We start from the raw sequence: 15534 nt of genomic DNA, 5'->3' as shown, positions 1-15534 counted from the left end.
CCAAAGTTGGCAAGTCCAGCAAAACTCTGCCAGTACTGGCTTCATTTGCACCGACAAAAGAGGCATTTGTTGAAAACATAAAACATTTAAAGGCCTGTACATGGAAGCATGCTCTTCACATCAAATATGGACCCATGTGAATATTGTTGGCGTAGGAATGAGGTAATGAAAACACTGGTTTCTGTATCAGTAGCACCCACTGAAGCTTTGGAATCACCGGAAGTACTGAAGATAATAATGTGCTGGTGCCCTAGTGACAACCCGTGTTTAACATAATGGTGCAGCTGTAATCAGGCTCGACTTCCATGTACGATGTTTTGTACATGTCAACAAGACAATGCTGATCAATGCAACAATGAACAAAGAACGTGCGTTAGGCAGTTAAGTGAAAAGAACTTCACATAATCATCCTGGCATTTACATTTCAATGCACATTTTAACATACCTTTATGAATACAAACACGCTTTTTGATTTTACATTTCATATTACTTAATAATAGCAGCCATATTGTACATAATCCATACCATATTCTTTGTAAAATAAGCAAATATAATTTAAAACTTGTGTTTAAAATGTTCTTGATGATTGACTTTATATATACTAACAGACCAATGATATAAGACCAATATTCAGCATTGTTTCCAATTTCTTTAAAGTGTGGTGGCCATCTTGGAAGCCATTTTGGATCAGCTAAATAATCAAATGAATAAAGTTATTATTGCATTTAAATAATTATTACATATTGCAACACTAATATCAACAAATTTGATTACCATACTTGATTTGTTAATACAATACGCCACAAAGGCGATTGTGGCGGCCATTTTAGCCGCCATTTTGAATTCCAGCCGTACTAGATGGCATCTTTGATTGACTTAATCAATAAATAAAGATAATTTATTATATACATCTGTCTGAAACATTTAAAGTAAAATCAATCCGCAAATAACAATTTGTAAGTTATTTCTTGTGCTACTGATACATTTTTTTACTGATTTTGGCGGCCATCTTGGACGCCATCTTGAATTTCTCAAAATGCTCAATGATGCCAGCTGGGCATCATTCAGATTCTTCAATAACAACATATTTCCTAACAGAATACCATTAAACATTTACTATACAATCCAATGTCGGGTCTAAAATAATTATCACATTTATTTACCAGACTATAGGTTGCTCAGAACATATTGCTGCTAGGCCGCAAACTTGTGCACTGCTGAATTGTGTGGGCATTACAAGGATCAGAATTGTGACACCTCAGACGCTTGCAAAGATAATCAATGAAATCTTACATATATATTCGCGTAATCGAACAATTAAGAAAGCCCAGTATATAGCAAATACGTAACCAGGGATTGCACGTTTGAGCCGCTGGTCCCCTGTACAATGCTACTCTTGAGTCGCAATAATATGACTACATACATATTGTCTGTCGTGTTTGACATTCAACCGTTGAGTGACATCGAGTATCAGTCACAACCGCTTTGCTTACTTTCTTTTATTTCGTCCTCTCAGTCCAATAAAGGGAACGAAAATATATTGACCGTGAGATCGATCTCCGGACTGTTTCAATTTGTTTTGGACCTACTTTACTATGCTTGACTCAATGACTGTGTTAAGATTTTTCTTTGCTTGAGATATTGCAGTATTTATAACCTCGATAAAGCATGCTCACCAACAGCTGCTCCTCCATTCAAATCATACTATGATGTTTTTATTAGATGCATAACATGGTTAAAGAAGTGTTTTTGTTTTGTATTCAAACATCTCAAAAGTTTTATGTAGTTGTCATGTGGCAAAACATTTTCATTTCAACGCGCCAGCTGTAGCAGCTACAATGAACCGTCCATTATGAAAACTTGGTTTATTATACTATTCGCATTAGAAAAAGTCATAAAATAATTAGATTTATTTTTGTTGAGTTTAACATCACACTTGTATTTACGCATGCGTATTAAAGTCAAGCTAACTGGTCTGAACTAACGTTCATAGTTCTAGCAATATACCCCAAATTTTGTCACATGTAACGTAAATTTTCAGTCGTTCCGATAAGTTTATTTTTGTTGAATCAAACTCATACAGACATCTTTTGTATGAATGTGGTAAATAATAAATCTGTCCAGTGCCCTTTGTGGTGTTTGTAAGATATCGTCGTGAGGATTTAGTTTGAGGAAAGTTTTTCCTCATTTATTCTGCATTTTCTGTTTATAATTTAATTATGTAAATGAGAGATCGGTAAATATTTCGTGAGACTGTGAGTTAAGCAAAGCCTTTAGCTACACCATGTTTAACGTCATGTTCTTTTTCATTTTGGACTAATCATTTGCTACACTCGTGTTACGTTCTCGGTGTTCTTTTCGCTTACCAAACTCGAGTCTACACTAGTGTCTGTAAAACAAATTAAGCCTTGGTGTGCTAATAAAAGCGCACATGCTCACATTCACACCACTTTAACTCGAATAAGCCGAAAATAACACTGCGAAACACACCTACATTGTCATCCCGGCATTTTCTAAAAATTGGTTACTTTTAACATTAGATCAGTCATTAACAAAACAAGATGTATTGTCATAAGCTTCATGTTTCGAATAATGAGCTGGTAAATCAAAAACTGGCGTCCTATCAAAATAATTAAACGGTTTTAACGTGAAGCCAACCTCTGCCGGAAGTGTCATTGGTACGTCTTCCGACGTTGGCAGGTGGTAAAATTTTTCACTAATCCACAAAACCAGATCTTCATTTCGAACGGTTTCGTTATCTAATTTCATTACCCCATTTCTGGGAAACATTTTTATTGGATGGGTGATATCGTATAAAGAATTAGTAGCGTAAGGTTCTGATTCCTTTCTTTTAGTAACGGCAAGTTGATATTTAAGGTGATCCCAAACCTGTAACATCATATGGTCTTCAAGAATTTCGGCATATTTTGAATGTGGAATTACTCTATAACCTTTCTTCGCACCCCAAGAATTCCTTTTATTTTCGTTCACAACCGTCCAGACTTTCGGATTTTTCGTATCCAAAATGAAACTGTTTTCATGTGTAAGTATTTCACTGCTAGCATACCGTGTGTTATTAAACAGGATATAGCCTGGTTTCTGTGTTCCTCTACTTCTGGTCTTCCAATGTACTGTTTGGAAACTGTTTGTTGTTCCATATATATCTAAGTCGATTTTGAATGTGAACGTGTGGTCGTGTATAGGTCCGAGCAAAAATTCACCAAGCCGATATCCATAGGGCGGGAAACTATCATCGTCTGCTGCCTTTGGATCATCTGGATCCCAAAACGCTCCATAGAGGTATCCCGATGCTGTTAGATGTGTCTGAAGACGACCGTCTAAATAAAAGTTCCATTCAAAAATATAATCATAGTTACCTACACTAATCGGTGCTCTAATCACGAGATAGTGATCTGCTAAACCACGTGACCCGTGTCTCCACAGCGGCCTTTGTCCGTCTGCTTCGAAAACACAAAAAGCGTCCATTTCTATAGGCGAACCTGCCAGAAAATGGGTCGCTTTTAAAATTTTACTTCTTTTAGGACAATCAACGTCAAAAACCGGTTTATTATATTTGCCTATCAAATAAAACGTATCACTTAACACTGGAGGTCCGTGTCCATTCGTTTGAGTTGAATACAGTAGTGTAATATCCTGGAGAGATATTTCATACGCGATTCTTTCACCTTGGAATCTGACGTCGAAGACAGCTGGACCTCGCACAGGGTTAGTGGATACTTCTAACTGCCAACCCATCCACATTACTTTATGACCTTTTACGGTATACCTTGGTCCTTGTGGTTCGTAGGTTCTTGGTGGAGGAATATCAGACAGGTCACGTGCAGGCAGTGATTCATTTCTTACACGATCGAAATCTCCTTTGTGGTCTTTACGATACATAGTCGGGTACTTTATTTTTCGTAATTGCACAGAATCGTACGCTTCTTGCAATTCAGTTGCAGACTTGTAAGGACCCTGGTCGAGATAATACCAGTTAGAAGTATACCATCGAGACACGTTTGTACCCGGGTGATGAACCGTGCATGAAACTGGGAGAAGACGAAGTGTAGATGCTGATCCTAAATGTAATACTAAAACCATGTATGAAGTTCGATCGGATAAATTAGATGTTGGTAAATAAGAAAATTCTGGAAAAGTGTCTTTGGTGTTATTGATTCCATCAAAACTTTCAAAGAGCAAATGCGCAATTGCTTGTATTTCTGGTTCTAGCAATGTATAGAGTTCATTTGCTTCAGTACTATCATATGGCCGCCGATTAAAACTGATTTCTCCGTCTTTTCGTAACTTTTCAACTATCATATTTTCAAAGGTCTCATTCAGGGGTCCAACTCTGTATTCCATGACATCTGGAGGGTCACTGGCTGGTCGAAACACGTGAACTTTAGCAAATCTCCCCGGAAATGAACTGTTCTTGTCGAGGTGATGTAATGCTTCATATTTCACAGGGGGGAGCAGGTAGACATGGGACAGTCTATTGCTAGCAAGTTTATGATCGTAAGATACATATGCTTTAGTTTTCAGAGCTATAGAAACAGCTTTCATTTCTTTCTTAGTGATTGGCGCGAAAAGGGATCTGATCGATTCATTACCAAGAGATGTGTTAGGATCGCGAGTTTTGCAAACGTTACAACTACTTGTGGAACTTTTTGATGTCACTGGCGTTACAAACTTTTGTTCTGTCATAGAGTGTGTCGTCTGCTTACTAGATGTAGTGTATCTTTCTGTGTGACTATCTGGTGAGGATGATGGTGTTGTAGATGACAATTGTCCTTCTGTTGAGCACCTTGAACAATTGCATTGATTAGTCTCTGCAATGGGGGAAACTTTCGCGCCCGACTCTTCTGACTGGTTCAAATCATACGAGAATCGGCCTATCAGCAATCCGATAGTTAGACCAGCGATAAATAACACTGCTCCAATTACGACTAAAGCGCACATTGATAACCTTTGAATATTGCACCAATAAGAGTGTTTAATATTTCTTGAAAACCCGTTTGCAGGTTTATTCTCAGAAATGAGAGATTTCAACTCGATGGTCACCTCATCATCTTCATCATTAGTCAGTTCAGCATTATTTTCAAATTCATCCGTCGCTACATGCTTAAACCGAACTTTATCAAAATCTCCACCAGAATTTGGCTTCGCCATACCTCTGTAAAAATGTAAAAGTCTATATTAGACGACTGATGCGAAGCTCTTTAGCACAGAAAACTGGAAGATTTTATAACCAGTTCCGTAACTAAATTAAAAAGTACCGCAAATTCCAAATATTAATTAAAGCAGTACCGGTACACTCGAGGGCTTTAAAAACACCTCCTCTGAACATTTGAAAAAAAAATCGGATCGAAGAAAACATTCATTATGTACATACATTTTTTTGTAATTATGAGAATTGCATGAAAATGACGAAAGTACACGCAGTGGTATCTCACATGTTCAACATTTAGTAATTTCCTGGAATAAAAGCTTTTTAAGTCCAACATTTTTTTGAATATCGAAAAACGAAGAAAGTATCTTTTATTGACGACTTTCACTGCACCATTCCAAATTATACAGGCTATGATAAAATCTGTAACAGACACAAAAATATGAGCCGCGCCATGAGAAACCAACATAGTGCATTTGCGACCAGCATGGATCCAGACCAGCCTGCGCATCCGCGCAGTCTGATTATAGGGATCCATGCTGTTCGCTTTCAAAGCCTATTGCAATTAGAAAAACCGTAAGCATACAGCATGGATCCTGACCAGACTGCGCGGATGCGCAGACTGGTATGAATCCATGCTGGTCGCAAAGCCACTATGTTGGTTTTCTCATGGTGCGGCTCATATGCTTCTTGGCACTGAACGAAAACTTCTCGGATATCTTTTTGAACGTATATAGATATACAGTAGTTATATTACACGTACATTTTTCACTCTATCAAAATAAATATGTATTTTACTTTTATCAGCTGCTAAAGGGATAAAATTAAAGGAATATCGTTACATTTATAACATTACACTAACTTAATAAACCAACCAAGTTTGGGAAAGTATCTTGACTGTAAGTGACACAGGTGATTTTTAAACTGTTGAAATATTCAACATTCGCATCGGGGATTGTTTCCGGTATTTATGGTCACCCATATAAACCCACAAAACTGAAAGTTTCGTCAATTGAAAGGAATTCGACACAGAATTGAACAATTCGCAGTGGAAACAAAGGATTCGGGATGAAAGACTTTAACTTGTAAGACTTAGTTTCCTACATATAAACATACCATTGAAATCTATATAACTACAAAACAAATTAAAATATATGAATATTAGTTTGGACACGTCCTTGCTTTCTTCGGATATAATGACATTGAACTTTGTGTATAAGCACCATTTGAGCCGTGTCATGAGAAAACCAACATAGTGGGTTTGCGACCAGCATGGATCCAGACTAGCCTGCGCATCCGCGCAGTCTGGTCAGGATCCATGCTGTTCGCTTTTAAAGCCTAATGCAATTAGAGAAACCGTTAGCGAACAGCATGGATCCTGACCAGACTGCGCGGATGCGCAGGCTGGTCTGGATCCATGCTGGTCGCAAAGCCACTATGTTGGTTTTCCCATGGCACGGCTCATTTAATTAGTTTTACCGGTACTTTATCATAGACTGCAAGTAAAATATTCGGTTGCTGGTTGCATGTGCCAGTTGGCATATTCGACTGCATCTGCAACTCAAAATGTACCGCAGAACTGTCTGTGCATACTTTCGCTGGATTTAAATATAACCCAGTCTTTTCCAGACCTAAACATACAACGCAGGTCTACGTTCTTTGCATGTTTCCAACTCGGCCAAAATACAGCCAGAGTAGTTGCTTGCCCGCAATTAACATAAAAAGCTGAATAGTAACAAATGTGGTGATCTATGAATAAGGTATATGATAAACGTTGATCAAATTAAACTGTAATGGGGAAACCTTCACGGCAAACGATTTTCACTGTCATAAATAATCGTTTCTATTTTGAATAAGAGCAAATGCGAGTGAAAGAAAATTGTCTTACAAACTATACTGATAGCAACAGACATTCCAAAATGGTATTTTCAACTGCATGATCAAGTGGTTTACAAAAACCTTGTCTAAAATATCGTCACATCGTCTCTAATTTTTGCGTACACGATCCATTTCGAACATCAAAATCTCCACTGTAACAGTGTTAAAATATTCGTCATAAATAATCTGAATCTACCTATCGTTGATGAAATAAGCTTCCAGTTTCAAGTTAAACTCAAAAAATAACATTGTAAACCAGCGTTTAATTAAGAAATGTCCCAAATTGAGAATTTAATCCTCATATGTAGCACCATATATGAGCCGTGCCGTGGGAAAACCAACATAGTGGCTTTGCGACCAGCATGGATCCAGACCAGCCTGCGCATCCGCGCAGTCTGGTCAGGATCCATGCTGTTCGCTTTCAAAACCTATTGCAATTAGGGAAACTGTTAGCGAACAGCATGGATCCAGACCAGACTGCGCGGATGCGCAGGCTGGTCTGGATCCATGCTGGTCGCAATGCCACTATGTTGGTTTTCTCATGACGCGGCTCATATACAGTTGTAACGTATTTAGCGCCGAATATAACTGGTGGTCAACTAGTGTGTTCAACTTACTCTCTAGTTTTTTTATCCAAGTGACTGTGGGATTTTTTACAGCGCTTTCTTCATCCGACACGAATTAGAGGCATGCAAGCTGTCCCGGCAAATGGCACATCCTTACTTTAATATCCAGTACATATTTGAGCAAATACGTGGACTGCTTGTATATTACAAAGTGTGATTATGCTTTGTTCATTATAGAAATAAATCCTAAAGCAATTTCATTTGTGAGGAGTCCTTTAATGTATTATACACTATCTGCATTTACAGTTTATCTTATTATACAAAACATAGAAAAACAATTTACATTTAGCAACCCGTATCACAACACGGTCTAGCAAATACAGAACCCGAGGCGCGTGCAGTTCAGTAGCGTCGAATAAATATCTTTAATAAAGTGGTTTAATGGATTTTAAAAAGATATATGAATGCGATTGCATATCAACCTTATATAATTTATGCAGACTTAGGAAAATGTAAAATATTACGGTATCTGGATATAACTAGAAACTAGTAAGTGGCAAGCTTAGGTGTTTTCTTAAATGTAAAATGTTTTCTCGTATGTAAAACACTGGCTTAAATTGCACTTTATATTCGAAATACATATAATATTATCTAAAAAGAATATTTACTTATTGATCCACATTTTCGGAAGGACTTCATTTTGAATACATAATTTTATAATACCTAGATAAATTCTATTACAAAACTCGGCTTGTATTTCACTAGGCGGGTAAAACAAAATCCGTATTGTTGAAATCCAAGCCCGTATCATGCGTGTGTATGTCTGGACTTCTTTCATTAATATTCACGACCCGGTTCTATTAATATAGTTCAGATTAAAAGGGAAATCTATAACATAAAAAATAATGAAAGGGGATTCTTCTGTAGGTCCTTCAAACATAGAGTTGCAAATTGCTAATAACGACATTATTTTCTTACTCATGTTAAACCGTTTTTTACTCCTTTTCGATCAATATGTATCGTGTTTGTTAACGCCGTTGAGGTGTGCATGCGCTTTTTCCTTTAGCACACGGAATTATATATAAGAATAGAGTCATCAAAACGGCAGCTAGATCTGGAATGTTGTATTCGATTAAGATTTAGATTATTATTGTCTTACTCACGCACATTTAAGAAAACGTCAATAAGTTATATCCTGCATAATTCTACTTTGCAAAGTTGAATCTGTCATAGATTAGATGTCAAAATCGAAATTTCGCAGTTGTTAGTTTGTCTCTCAATATTAATTGTAACTGCGTGGTCGCTGAATGTTTTTAATTATACCACTTTACTCATTTGTTTTCATTCGCAAATTTAAGATTTAAGGTAGCAGGGATTTGAACAGGGATTTGGACATTTTGGGCACGGCCACGCCTGTAATATTGCACTTCCCTAATGTGCAGAATCAGGGTACTGGCCATTTTATAAATTGTGTACATGCTTTGTGCTTTTAATTAATGACAAAAACAGGACTCTCATACAAGAATACAGAAATTTATCAAAACGAAAGTTGTACCCCACCCATTAAAAATAACACGCCAAAATCATCAATTTTGCACTTTTTAAACAGCCTGCAATGATCCCGATTCAGGAACAATGCCCTTTTTCAGGATATGAATGGAATGTCTGCCTAGCCATCTCGTTTTTTTCACAAAATAGCAAAAATGTACCTGAATGTCAATCAACAAGCATGGAACTCTTCAATGTTTCGAATTTCCCTCACCGAGATGACTCATTGATTAATACAAAGCTAGCAGCAGTTAGTTAAAAACTGAAATCAGAATTTTGTATGTATCAGCTGTTAAAATTTTCTAAGGAATTAACAATCATTATCTCTCACTGTAATTTACAGACATCCAAAATCACGATTCTAATTATTACAAATATTGACGGGGCCAAAATTCGAAGTGTACCCTGCAACCTTAAGCAGTGGCAGGGGCCAGTTTCGTATTTGGCCTGGGGCCTCGGGTACGTTTTTAAATAAAATTGGTAGTTGTACTTAAAAGGCATTTATATTCAACTGCGTATTTATGATGTTTATAGAACTAAGGATTCCTGTGTGTGTAAAATAAAAATATGCTTGAATCGATTTTCTACCTCCGTGTACACGGCCGGGTCTAAAATCTTACCTCAGGTGACGGAAGTCAGACGAAATGGAAACGGTCATCCATCCATCCATCCAGATTCAGCTCAAATTTGCGGAAAAAGTAAACGGTTATGAGACACTTTTCTTCCCACCATTCTTATCGTCTGGACACATGCTTTAAAAATATACATATGTTTTAGGTCAGTCATTTGCAGATAATACGGTACAGGTTGCGCAAGGTGTGCATTTTGGGCCATTTTTGTCGTGAAACCTGCAGGCATATTGTGTAACTGCATCTAAACTCTTACCTAATCATGTGAACAAATCGCATATTCGAAACGCGTGCAGCTAGTTTTTTGTCGTTTTTGAAATCTTCATCAATGTTTAATTTAATGCATGACTTCTGCATCTGCATTTTGACAGGTTTTTGATTAATGTATCTACCCACACATTGCAAATATTTTTCTTTTTTCTAGTAAACGTAAACAATATCTAATATTTGGGGTTTTACCAAATCTAAAGAAATTGAGAGAATCCATCTTAAATTTTGTAAGAAATTGCTTAAAGTTAAACCAAATACCTCTAATGCCGGTGTTTATGGTGAACTTGGCCGGTACCCTTTGTATATTTCACGATATGTTAGAATGATAAGATACTGGTGTAAAGTAAAACATTCTAACAATATTTTGATTAAGACAATGTACGAACAGGGTTTACTTGATTGTAATAAAGGTTGTAAAAACTGGGTATCGAATATTAAAAAGTTATTAAATGAATATGGATTTGGATTCATATTTGACAGTGATAATTTTGATGTCAAGATGTTCCCAGTTATTTTTAAAATAGAGTTATAGACAATTTTATACAAGAATGGCATGGATCGATAGAAAGAAATTCAGTTCTTGTAAATTATAGACAATATAAATCACAATTATATTACGAAAAATATTTAGACATACTACCAATTCATATTTGCATTATTTTAGTAGACTGAGACTCTCAGCCCATCCGCTACGTATACAAACCGGACGTTATGCTAGAAACAATATTCCAAGAAACCAAAGGAAATGTTTATATTGCTCCTTAAATGATATAGAAGACGAGTACCACTTTAGCTGTATATGTCCTACCTTCGAAAACTTAAGACAGAAATATGTTAAACGATATTATTATAAAAACCCGCCTATGTATAAATTTTTAGAATTACTGAATACTACTAATAAACAAGATTTGTGTAAGGTCTCATTGTTCGTAAAAGAAGCACTTATTGTAAGAAATTCTATACATAATGCATAAAAAACAAATGTTTGTTTTGTTTATCCTCAAGATTATGTTCTTTTGATAATACATATTGTATGTTTATGTCCATAATTAGTGACATCTCTGTAATATATCACTGTGACTGTGTTAATGTTATTTATATTTTGTATGAATATGACAATGTACTATGTACAAGTCGGAAATAAATATCTGTTCTGTTCTGTTCTGTTCTGTTCTAATATTGGCAAACGCAAATTCAAACTGCTAAATGGTATTTCGGTATCCAGATTTGGATATAGATTGATAGATTTAATTGCAACCATTAAACAATTTAATATCACACCAAAAGTGTTATATCTAGCATAACTTTTTTTCTCATCGAGACATCGGCTGATCATTTGTGTTCTCCTCTTAATTTACCAATAAAACACATGTCATTTAAAACTTGGACAGCAGAGTGAGACGGGGATCTTGTTTTTGTGCAAACAAAATTTTCCGACATGCACAAATTGAGTACATCGAGGTTCAGTGGGCATACATAGTTTTAGTGCTCGGTCGTTGCCGTAAAAACTTGCATGCACTATAAATTAGTTGGGTGTAACGACGCACCGACACAAATTTAGGTCATATGGAAACTTTCTACCTTTGATGGTGCAGGAAGACCCTAGGTGTCCCTCCGTGCATTATTTCAATACATGCGGCCACCTAGGTAGAACCACCGACCTTCCGCAAGCCAGCTGGATGGCTTCCTCACATGATATGCACAACAGAATCTTTTTTTGACAAAGTTTTGTGGCAAAATGATTCCTCTTAAGTGGTTCTCCAAATCTAAAATATCCAGTTAGTATACGTGTTTATTAAATGTTAATCATTGGCTAGAATTCTTGTACTAGTAATAAATATTTACACTGTCTTAGCTATACACTCAGTCAAACCTGTGTTACAGACAACCTCTGAACAGACACCACTTGGCTTTAAAGACCACATGTTTTGTTTCCCATTTTAACATTTACAGTGTATTTTAACCAGTGAATAAAGACCACCTCCCAATAAAGACCACATTTTGGCTCTCCCAAGGGTGGTCTTTATAGACAGGTTTGACTGTAAATGCATTTTGTCTTATTATTTTAAACCTATTGCATAGTACTGTTGTTTGTTCACATAAACTATATGTAGTAAATTACTAGTAACTGTTCATATTTTCAAATGTAAAATTCCTAACTTGTATACCTTTGGGATATAGTCTGTAGTTTGTATCCGCTCGTATCTTTGTATGCTCAAAACCCCGCACGAGGTGTCTATTTTTTTTTATAAGAGCAAGCCATCAAGATGACTTTGTGAACAATTCGTGGCTAAGTTATATCCGAAGGAGGCACACGGTGTCTTCCTCCCAACATTAAAACACTGTTAAAAGCTGGATAGTTCTTTTGAGACATAAACACGAACTTGTAAAATATTGCAAGTTTACTCAACTAAACTTCCTAAGCGTTTCAGGGTTTACATGCATCTTTCCCATGGCATTAATACACTTGCTTCACTTGCATTGTTCAAATATTTCTACTTAAGTTTGTCAACTGGGCATTTTGGTTCTTGTTAGACATATCTGTACGAAATTTCTTATATAGAAAACTTTAACCAAGGGATGCCCAATATACACTAGTCTGTGTTCAGACCTTATGTTTTGTTCACAGGAGATAACTCCTGAGGCAATACAAATTTTGTATCATTATGTCCCTTTTATTCTCAAAACATACGGTCTGTGCAAATCTGGTTTGAGCATCTCCTGAATCCTGGAGATCGGCCTTTATCTAAGGTCAGGCTATTACAGCTGAAAATGATCATGTTACATGACCTGGTGGTTCTGGGATATTTATTGCCATTCATAGATAATCAGAGCCAAGACTGATGAAGTCAAAATATATAAAAGAATTATTTTTTTCTAAAAAAAGATTATCTAGTCGGTAGCCAGACTAAATATACACAGGTGTAATCAAGTTGTGAAATCCTTTACAGGTTCAATTAAAAAACATATGATAATTGAAATAATTAATATCATATTATCGACACCAGTTGTTATGACCGTACACTTTTGCGCTATTGGTTACAATAATATTGATTCCATGATGAAAATGGATGATCATGAGAACTGCAAACTGCAAATATGATATACAGAAAAATAACACTGTCAGTAAGACCAGCTTTCATCTGTAAAAAAACTTTAAATATCCATCTTATCTCCTTAGGATTTTCATTTTATTGCATTTTTAGCATCTTAAGACTTTTCATTTTCACGGTTTCAAAACTTCACATGTTGATAATAAATATTGATGGAAAAACGAAAAGAAAACATGATTTTTATGGGGTGGGGGCGTGGGGGTGACCGGGTGTGGGTACACAACTAGACATGTTGATAACAACTAGACATGTTGGGAAAAATGAAAGATGTTTAATGAAATTCTACCAATTGGTTAGTTTGTTATGTACAAATATGTCGATTTTTAAACAATTAAAAGGCAATAACTCTTTAGTTACTAAAGAGATCCTGACGAAATTGTGTGTGCACTACCACATTGTGGTGTTCTAAATTTATTTTAAGTTTCATACTTCTAGGTCAAATTATGTCACAAGTTATGAAGCAGAAATCGCCATATTTTTATTTACCTATATAGTTAACACTACAGACTACTAAGGGCCGTAACTCTGGTGTTACTTGGGCAATCAAACTGAAACTTGACGGGCCGCACTTCCCTATAGTGGTGAACATGTATATGAAGTTTTATTTGAATATTCAAAACCACTTCTTAGATATGGCTTCCTATAGCCACCTAAGTATGCAAATATGGGCTCGGACAGACGGACATACAACGCCAAAACTAGATCCGTCCACCTTCGACGAGGGATAACAATAAACATATCTATATTGGTCTTTTAGACGTGTGGTTAGCACGCGGTAGATTATCTGTCATACGGGTTAGAATATATACATTCCGGGATGATTCCCTTTCTTGCATAGCATTAACACGTGTTAAATCGCGGGTAAATCTCAATCACATTTGAGCAACCTTTTACGACATTCTACAGAACTCTATTTACTTAGAGATTAATTTAAAGAACAAAGAAGACCCTTTACATAGTGTTAGCTCCCTCTTGGAAATGTCCGTTGTTTTACTTTTAATAAAATTGTGTAATTATCTCCCTTTAATATAAAAGTATTGATAACGTGGACTACTTCTTTTCCAGTTAGATGTAATTTCTAGTTTTACATTTGCATTTGATAAATATTGGGATATTTTGACTACCTGTTAGCTCCGGAACAAATCTACCTTGGCTGTGCAACCTATATAGGCAAAGGGAGGTAATAATGAATTTATAAACTTGCATTTCTTATTAATTTTTGGCAAAATATGCAATTGTCATGGAAAATCTTTTACAACTTTAATACAGTTTTGCTTATATTTATGTTATTGAATTCCCCAGGCAAAATGTTTTTATTTAATTTATACTTATGCTAAAATAACGCTATCTTGGTTTGGCAAGAGGGTGGGAAAGTCGATTTTTAAAATTACTTCCAGTGAAAATTTGACGTGTATTGGTAGAACTCAGTGGCATAAACAAGTGCAAATGATCAGTTAGTTAAGTTTATTTTGTGTATTAAACTGGTTTTAATATGATATGTTGTACTACATATCAAATATATTTAACTCCATTGAAAACTACCCCCAAAACGTTGAAAGAAAAATATATCATACCTTGCTATATATGTTATTCTCTTTACAAATACACTATTAAACATACATGTGCTTTAACACATCATGGAGGTTAAATTTTTGGTAGAATTCGCTTCCTGATCAATATTCCTTTATCGTTAAATCCATACTGATTATAAATAAACCCAAGGATTGTGGTGTTTACTTAAATTTTGTACATGGATAGAATAAAACTACTAATATGTCTCACGGGCAATTAAATAAATTCTGAACGTCTTAAGGCGTGTATGCAGGGGAGGGAAGTTTTGTATTTCGTACTTCTGTTATTGAATTCTATTTTCATGCACTTTTGTCATAGTAAAATTCTATATTTAGACATTCTGCATTACTTTTCACGTAGGAAAATGGCTTACAAACACGTAAGTAGCGGGTAGTCTTAGCAGTGTCTAAACTTTGATCTGCATACTCGCATTCATTTTAGAAATAACTTTTTTTGTAGTTATTTGCAACAGATATAAAACGCATAAAGGCAAAGAACACACAACCTTGATAAGGATCCATACTAGTATCTAGAAATCTTGCTTGCATGTAGTTTCAGCGTCTATTTTGGGTTTAACACAGTTTTCCAACAATATGGTGGCCAGTTTTATCTAACCAGTGTTTACGCCGGCGTCTGTACGTTACTAAACTGTTCTCCGCAAGTAATTGCCAACTTCTATTCTTGTATCTATGTCAAAGAAATAATTTTAAGGCCCAAGGTTTTGTACATTTTGTATCAAATCGCCAGAGATCTAACAACGCCATGATTCACATATATTGCGCTTAGCAACC

At 35.9% G+C, this 15534-nt stretch overlaps 1 protein-coding gene across 4 annotated transcripts; it reads right to left on the bottom strand.

Annotated features, from left to right (window-relative positions):
* Nucleotides 1–1880: 1880 nt before the first annotated feature.
* On the bottom strand, nt 1881–14959 carry LOC123532152 (amiloride-sensitive amine oxidase [copper-containing]-like). Of its 4 annotated transcripts, none has more exons than XM_045313514.2 (3): nt 14746–14959; nt 9321–9421; nt 1881–5173 (listed from the first exon to the last, which is right to left on the bottom strand). In XM_045313514.2, the coding sequence occupies exon 3, from the start codon at nt 5167–5169 to the stop codon at nt 2542–2544; it is 2628 nt and encodes an 875-aa protein (XP_045169449.2). In that variant the 5' UTR covers nt 5170–5173; nt 9321–9421; nt 14746–14959; the 3' UTR covers nt 1881–2541. The 4 variants fall into 4 exon arrangements, 3 of the variants coding, with proteins under 3 accessions (XP_045169449.2, XP_045169448.2, XP_045169450.2); XM_045313513.2 differs by lacking the exon at nt 14746–14959 and adding an exon at nt 9780–9931; XM_045313515.2 differs by lacking the exon at nt 9321–9421.
* Between the last annotated feature and the right edge of the window lie 575 nt (nt 14960–15534).

This window comes from Mercenaria mercenaria, chromosome 11, assembly GCF_021730395.1.
Source record: "Mercenaria mercenaria strain notata chromosome 11, MADL_Memer_1, whole genome shotgun sequence".
Lineage (NCBI taxonomy): Eukaryota > Metazoa > Mollusca > Bivalvia > Venerida > Veneridae > Mercenaria > Mercenaria mercenaria.
The sequence above is the reverse complement of the archived record's forward strand: the minus strand, read 5'-3'. Positions and strand labels throughout refer to the sequence as shown.